Genomic DNA, 8,249 nt, shown 5'->3' on the forward strand with positions numbered 1-8,249 from the left:
CTGAAAACCTCTGGTGCCTGCCCTTTCCCACATATCATAAAATCATAGAGTTGGAAGAGACCTCATGGGCCATCCAGTCCAACCTCCTGCCAAGAAGCAGGAAAATTGTGTTCAAAGCACGCCCAACAGATGGCCATCCAGCCTCTGTTTAAAAGCTCCAGAGAAGGAGCCTCCACCAAACTCCAGGGCAGAGAGTTCCACTGCTGAAAGGCTCTCACAGTCAGGAAGTTCTTCTGAACGTTCACATGGAATCTCATTTCTTGTAGTTTGAAGCCATTGTTCTGTGTCCTGGTCTCCAGGACAGCAGAAAACAAGCTTGCTCCCTCCTCCCTATGACTTCCTCTCACATATTTACACATGGCTATCATGTCTCCTCTTAGCCTTCTCTTCTTCAGGCTAAACATGCCCAGCTCTTTAAGCCGCTCCTCGTAGGGCTTGTTCTCCAGACCCTTGATTATTTTAGTTGCCCTCCTCTGGACACGTTCCAGCTTGTCAATATCTCCCAGAATTGCCCAGAATTGGACACAGCATTACAGATGTGGTTTAACCAAGGTAGAATAGAGGGGTAGCATGACTTCCCTGGATCTAGACACTATACTCCTATTGATGTAGGCCAAAATCCCATTGGCTTTTTTGCCACGTACTTCTCTCGAGCCACGCGTCCCCCTCCAGGATGAAGAGGAAGTATTGGTGAGCACCCTCTGGGTTCCTTCACTTAACCAATTACAGATCCACCTAACCGTAGTTTTGCCTAGCCCACATTTGACTAGTTTGTTTGCCAGAAGGTCATGAGGGACCTTACTGAAATCCAGATATGCTACATCCACGGCATTCCCTGCATCCACCCAGCTTGTGACTCTATCGAAAAAAAGAGATCAGATTAGTCTGGCATGCCTTGTTTTTGATAAATCCGTGTTGACTATTAGCAATGATCGCATCTAAGTGTTTGCGGTCATTGCTTTTCCAGAATCTTGCCCGGCATTGATGTGAGGCTGACTGGACGGTAATTGTTTGGGTCATCCTTTTTTCCCTTCTTGAAGATTGGGACCACAATGGCCCTCCTCCAGTCTGCTGGGACTTCTCCTGTTTTCCAAGAACTCTCCAAGATGATTGCCAGTGATTCTGAAATGACTTCTGCTAGTTCCTTCAATATTCTTGGGTGTAGTTGATCTGGCACTAGAGACTTGAACTTTTTTAGAGCGGCCAGGTATTGTGGACGACTTGTTCACAATTTGGGGTTGGATGTCCTCTAATCCATCTTGCTGAGGTTGAGGATGACTTTCTTTTTTGAGAAGACTGAGGCAAAGACGGCATTAAGTATTTCTGCCTTTTCCCTATCCCCTGTCAGCATTGCCTCATCTTCTCCTAGAAGAGGCCCTATCGCCTCCTTGTACTTCCGTTTTCTACTGACATAAGCAAAGAAGCCCTTTTTATTGTTTGTAATGTCCCTGGCAAGCCTGAGCTTGTTTTGTGCTTTAGCCTTGCAAAACGTTTCCCTACAGGAGTTAGCTATTTGTTTGAATTCTTCTTTGGTGATTTCTCCCTTTTTCCACTTCTTGTGTATGTCTCTTTTGAGTCTTAGCCCAGTTTGAAGTTCTTTGGACATTCATTCTGGCTTCTTTGCACTTGTCCGATTTTTCTCTTTGTTGGCACTGTTTGCAATTGCACCTTGAGTATTTCGTTCTTGAAAAACTCCCATCCATCCGTAACTCCGTTGACTTTTAGTATCAGCGTCCACAGAATGCTGCTCTGTATTTCCTTCATTTTTTGGAAGTCAGCTCTGCTAAAGCCTAGAATGGGGGTTTGACTTGTCTTAGTTTCAGCCTTCCTTTGTATCATAAACTGCAGGAGCTTGCCTCTGAGGATCCAGCCACTTCGACTGTATCAGGTCCTCCGCATTTGTTAGGATGAGATCGAGAGTAGCAGACCCCCTTGTTGTCTCTTCTACTTTCTGGACCGTAAAATTGTCTGCAAGTCAAGCAAGGAATTTCTTGGACTTTGCACTCTTGGCAGAGTTTGTATTCTAGCAAATATCGGAATAGTTGAAATCACCCATGACTACTATATCTCTTCTTTGTGCCTGTTTAGTCAACTGTTGACAAAAAGCTTCATCGAGTTTTCTGTTCTGGCTCGGAGGTGTGTAATAGACACCCACAACGAGATATTTTTTAGTCCCAGCTTCCTTGATTCTTATCCAGATGCTTTCAAGCTGGTTTCCCGGATTGCAGTCTTGCATCTCTTCTGCGACGTAACTGTTTTTCACATATAAGGCTATTCTCCTCCTCTCCCATTTGTTCTGTTTCTGTGAAAGAGGTTATAGTCCTCGATATCTACATCCCAGTGATAGGAGGCATCCCACCAGGTTTCAGTGATGCCTAGGACATCATAATTGTGGTGTTGTGCTAAAAGTTGGAGCTAGTCTTATTTATTTCCCATGCTCTGTGCATTAGTGTAAAGACATGTGAACCCCTGAGATCTTCCCCTGAGCTATTTATTTGGGATTATTGTGCTTTCGGTACTTGGTCCTTGTTGTGTTTGTGCAACTCTCCGTTTAGCCTTTTGGTAGTTCCCTGACATTGTAGGTAAAGTACTGTTTGCAAGGCTTTTGTCCCCGTCCCCCGGTGGACCTAGTTTAAAGTGCACCTAATGAGGTTTGCGAGTCTGTGAGCAAAAAGGTGTTTTCCAAGTTGTGTGAGATGCACCCCATCCCTTTCCAGTAGGCCATCCTCCTGGAAAAGCAGGCCATGGTCGAGGAAGCCAAAGTGTTCCTCCTGACATCATTTTCTAAGCCAGTTATTGACCTATACTATTTTTCTGGTCTTTGTTTTTTTTCTTTCTGGTCTTTGTAGGGCCGTATCTTACAACTGAGAGGAGGGATGAAAAGACCTGTACATTACACTGTTTTAGCTTTGTTCTGAGAGCTCCTGTCCTCCCTTTCAGCCATCGTCTATGTGCTCTATGTCAGTACCGTGAAGCTCATAGTTGTGTGGCATGAGTGATTATAACTTTTGTTCCCCTCCCTTTCCCAGTGTCTGGCCAGGTCCAAATTCACCAGCAGGGGGAGAACTCCTGATACAGTTAGGTAGCCTGTATTCCCACACATCGCCTTTCACCCTCCATTCATCAGTGAGGAGGGAAGTGTCTCCCTCCCTTCTTCCTTCCCTCCTTCTCTTTTTCTTTCTTTTTCACTCCCTTTCCAAACCCCAAGGGAAGAAGAAAAAGGGCTATTAGAGAAGATTGTTGTCTTCTGTCTGGATGCGAGGCTGCTAGCTCTTTGCCCATGGATTTAATCCTTGCCCTGCATTTTCCTGGTGCTGAAGTTATTCCACATCAATAGCTTCTCCTGGTGGGTGGGTGGCTTAGGGGTGCAGGCTGTGTGTGGATTGGCTGTGTTAGGGAGTTGCCAGTGTGTTAGTTGGATTGGTTGAGAGGGAAGATGATAGGTTAAAGGGGAGGCCTGGGGGTGTGTGTCTCTTTTGTGTCCGCCTCCCCATTTCTCACCCCTCACACACAAACACATTCATGAGTTGATGTCTCCTCCTTGTGTGTCCTGCCAGTGCCCCACCCATGAACATCGGGCCTTCAAACCTGTTGGGGGAGGGAGTGGGGAGTGTCAAATTTCACATAAGAACAATTTGAGTTAAGAGCTCAGTCACAGAACGAATTAAACTCGTAAGTCAAGGTATAACTATATCTGGTTGTTAAAATAAAAGGAAGTCACTGCAATTTGTGCATCACTCAGAAAATACATCACAACAGCTTAAAATTTTTGGAAGTTCTAAAATTGACCTATTTTTAGAATTGATCAGAATGCATTTACCAAAGAGATGTACCAAAAATCTCAGTGCTTGCCAATGTCCAAATGAAACCATTATTGAACTGTACTGATATGCTTTCTTGTTCATAAATGTACATCCGTCCCTTAAGTCCTGTGATCAAATAAAAATGTGTTCCCTCCTTTAACCTTTAAGGATATGTTCTTCTCTTGGTGTTCAGGGATTCCCCACACATCGAGATGAGAATAAACCCCTTCATTTTTAGTTGCACAAACACCATATGGCATACATCTGGATCTCAGAAGATAACAATCTTCCGGACAGCTAAAACATGCCACTATACTAAAGTATTTATTATTGGATTTGCAGTTTGCTGCTCACTGATAAAGTTGATTCTAGTGTACAAATTTGTGTTCGACTCACTGAGAGAAGCTCGTGATCTCTCACAGTCATGGAATGGCATTTTACCAGATTGTTTAACACACTTTTGAAAAGAAGACAATTCATCTGTATAGGAAAAGCAGTATTTTGGGTGGACTTCCAGGACAGAGTCATTTGTAATCTTCACATACAATATCTTGTGTGCATATTACTCTGTGGCAAATGTATCTGCATAAAATGTTTGATGTTTATAAATAAAGAGTCTTCAGTAAATGTGTAGATAAATTTCGTTTTGAAATTACACAGGCAGATGAAAGGATCCTTTCATATTTAGCAACTGATCTCAGCAGTTAGCAAGCCTTACGTCCATGGAATAGTGTGTGTTGCCAAAGCTGCCATATTTACAAGCCCTGTTTTGGGAGACTCACCAACAAAAAGGAATGTATGTGATATGAAAACTACTATGGTGAGTTCAGTATGGTAGGGTGAGAAATTTAAAAGCTGCTATGTTGAAGACCTGGCTATTAGATCAAAACTAACAAGACCTGTAGTCCCAGGCTGGCAAGTAATTTTCAACAGCAGCCTAATTTGTACTGAGTAAGGACTGAGGGGCTAACAGTAATAACTTGCCCAATGAATTACTCAAAGGCAAACAAGCTGAACCAAGCCATGTGCTCTTTAACATGTAGCTATCTAACATGAACAGCAAAGGAGACTTTCTCAGGCCCTGTTTCTCTTTACACAGTATAAAAACACAGGCATCTGGGACAAAATGTTCAAACATGTAAAATTCCAGGCATATGCATGTCTGGAGATGACTGATTGAGGCTCAAGGAGGGATATCTGTAGTTAGCCAGCAGTCCTTGGTTTTGGATGCTCTTAACTCACTGGGCATATGCCCTATCATGCATTCTCTACATTCCACAGATATATAAACCCCCTTTTTTCCCAGTTCCAGCAGACCTCACCTCTGAGGATGCTTGCCATAGATGCAGGCGAAACATCAGGAGAAATGCCTCTAGAACATGGCCATAAAAACCCACAAGAACAGGATTCTCTACATTGTTTAAGTGGAATGTGAAAACACTTGGATATAGCCAAGAACTGCATCTAAATAAAAATGCAGCCAATCCATTCCAATGCTACTTTTTAGCTGCTCCCCAGGAGTGTGGGCTGATACCATCCCTCAATGTTTCCTTCTTCATATCCTTGACTCCTGTCTGATAGTGGCAGCTCCCTGCTGAGACACTGCCTCTCACTCCATGATTATAGTCAATTTTATCCCTTAATCTGATGCCACTAAACCCAGTACTTTAGCTGTTAGTTATTACAATACATATAGGCTTCAAAATGTGATATATCTTGTATTATACTGTTGGAAAAGATACCAGCAACTTGACTAAGGATTGCTTTCTTTGGGCAGTTTTTGTAGTGCCCTAAAATATGTTTGCCCCGAGTTATATAAAAATATCAGTAGCAGTAGACCTTCTCGACACTTTGGTCATTGAGAATGTTACTGAATAGAGGTTGTTGTACAATTCCAGGGCATATTTTCATCATTCAGTGAGACTTAACAGGGAACTATAAACATAATTGCAGTAATTAAAAATGTATAACACAACACTTGGATGATTCTGTGAAGCACAGAATATTGCATTAAGCCTATTACACTCAACTGGCACACATTTTCTCTGAAGTGGAAATATATTTAATTACATGTAATATTACTAATAATATTACAATATAATTGTATAGTGCAATATAGTAATATATACTGATATTGTACTTTGCTAATAATATAATATATTGTATGAAAATATATATTGTAAGCCGCTCTGAGTCCCCTTCGGGGTGAGAAGGGCGGCATATAAGCGCCGTAAATAAATAAATAAATCATAAATAATAATAAATAAGTGCAACTGAAATATAATGAATAGTTTTCAGTTTTGCTTTGGGTCAGCTCAGGGTAACTAAATGATATAATCTAGCATTATGTAATAATTTCAAAGCTCATATTATCACCCTCTCCGCTTCCTTCTTTGTTTGCAAAAGGGTTATGTTGAAAGATATTGAATTTCTTAGTGATAGGTCTTATATTAGGTTACCCTAAGTCTGAAATTACTTAACAATCATAATTAGCTTGACTATCTCACCAGCCAAAAGCAGGCCCACACTTCTCATTGCAATATTCATAAGTTTATGTTGGTTAATATTGTTCTTTATTTTAAATATTGTATTGTTTTTTCACTTTTTTGCACTACAAATATATGTGCCGTGTGCATAGGAATTTGTTCGTGTTTTTTTCAAACCAGAGTCTGGCCCCCCCAACAGTCTGAGGGACTGTGAACTGGTCCTTGGCTTTAAAAGTTTGTGGATCCTTGGCTAGATGGATTCTGTAGTCCTATTGAACTCTATGGTTCTCTTCTGACAGAGATGGTTTTGGCTTCCAAACATCCTCCCCTAATACTGCTGTACACTGCTCTAAAAATTCCTAACATCAGTATGATGGAAGATTACATGGCACCATGGGAATTTCAGCCTAAATTATCCATACACATACATGCACAAACATGCATATTACATAGCATAAATCCTATGTAAAGCAATACTATGTATTTTGACATTAATATTGAAATCTGAAATATATACAGAAAGTATTTACACACAAAAGAAAGAGGAGTAGACTGGGGATTGCAAATTCTGCATTCTTCTCCATAGGCATTTGTGCTCTATGTCTGTACTAGAGTTCCCAAAATGTTGCCGTTCGCATCCAGACATAAAATATAGCCAAGTTTTAGAGTGAACTCTCTGCTGCCGTGCCACAGTTTCTGAGGACACTGTGTTGAATTACCACTAAAAGCAAACTAAAGCAGTTTCTTTTCTGAAGAAGGCCTCAATCATAATGCCGTATTGATTTGTCACAACCTTCAATAAGGACCAAGGTTTATTTATTTATTCATTTATTTATTTATTTATTTCATATATTTATATCCCGCCCTTCTCCCCATAAGGGAGACTCAGCGCTGCCTCACATGAGCATCAGAGGATGCTAACAAAATAAATACCATAAAAACTACAACTTGCAATAAAATCATTTTAAAACATTGTACATCATCAATAAAATTTAACAATAAATTAATAGATTAACGTGCCAGTAAAACCAAGCCGAGCCGGGAGAATCCATGTCGCTCCAAAGAGTGATACAATAATGTCAATTAATGCCATTCTGCACGCTGTCCTTCCCCAGCTTTTAGAACACCATTAGAGGGACTTTCCTAAGTTGCACAGTCTGCCTTGGATTGTACCAACCTAATCCAAATTCTAATTTGGTTTGCAGAATATTTAACACAGGTGAGTGGTGATACATGAGGAGGAGTCTCCTGCCCTAATCAGTCTCTAAGGGGCCAGCCACCGTTCTTTTATGTGTTTGCTGCTACAAACTAACATGGACATTCTTCTGGAAATCTGCAAATGCCAGGCTGAACTTCTAGGTCACAGTGACAGCAAAAAGGCTTTGTTATATGGGACTGGAGTCATTCAGAAGTAGCAAAAGTTGTTTCTTTATAATGTCGGTTGCACAGGTTTATTTCAGAATAGATCCAAAATATAAATGTAAAGCCACAAAGATTTATGTCAAAGCTATGCAAACATTTTGTAAAAGTTACCCCGTGCTCCTTAGCTTAAAAAAAAGTTCAGTCAAATCATATTGGGTGGGGAAAATGTCCCCTTGGTTGCAGAAGTCCTCAGAAAACTAGTTTACATCAAAATGCAATTTTAGATTGACCATTGTGTGATCCCATAGAAACCAAGTTGATTATTCTAGGTAAAAGGACTGAGATGTTTCTCAATAACGCCAATTGAAGGTTGTGATGTCTATAGTTTCCATTTCACTAGTGGAGTTCCATTCTATGAAACTCAGGTGCAAATTTTGCTATATGATGATTTTACAGATTTTGCTATATGAGAATCACTTCCTCTTCTGGGGTTGATTTGTACCCAGATGTATATTTGCTAGATGTTTCTGACCCATAATAGGAGTTGGTAGAACTGGCTCTTGGTCGCAGAATCATATGGCTCTTTTGACTGTTGTCA

The 8,249-nt window shown here is 40.8% G+C and overlaps 1 protein-coding gene across 10 annotated transcripts in view; it reads left to right on the forward strand.

Moving 5' to 3' along the window:
* Positions 1-8,249, forward strand: part of LOC132778465 (poly(rC)-binding protein 3-like) — a 226,123-nt gene that overhangs the window by 212,289 nt on the left and 5,585 nt on the right. Inside the window, exon 16 of one of the 10 annotated variants that reach the window (XM_060781454.2) lies at positions 3,997-8,249. This exon is cut by the window's right edge and continues 359 nt beyond it. The exons of 7 other annotated variants lie outside the window; for them this stretch is intronic. In XM_060781454.2, the coding sequence (XP_060637437.2) occupies positions 3,997-4,267 (271 nt within the window). In that variant the 3' untranslated portion in view covers positions 4,268-8,249. Of the gene's footprint in view, positions 1-3,971 lie in introns of all 10 variants that reach the window. 2 more of the 10 variants (XM_060781455.2, XM_060781457.2) reach the window with 2 other exon arrangements.

The sequence above is a fragment of the Anolis sagrei genome, chromosome 6 (genome assembly GCF_037176765.1).
Source record: "Anolis sagrei isolate rAnoSag1 chromosome 6, rAnoSag1.mat, whole genome shotgun sequence".
Taxonomy (NCBI): Eukaryota; Metazoa; Chordata; class Lepidosauria; order Squamata; family Dactyloidae; genus Anolis; species Anolis sagrei.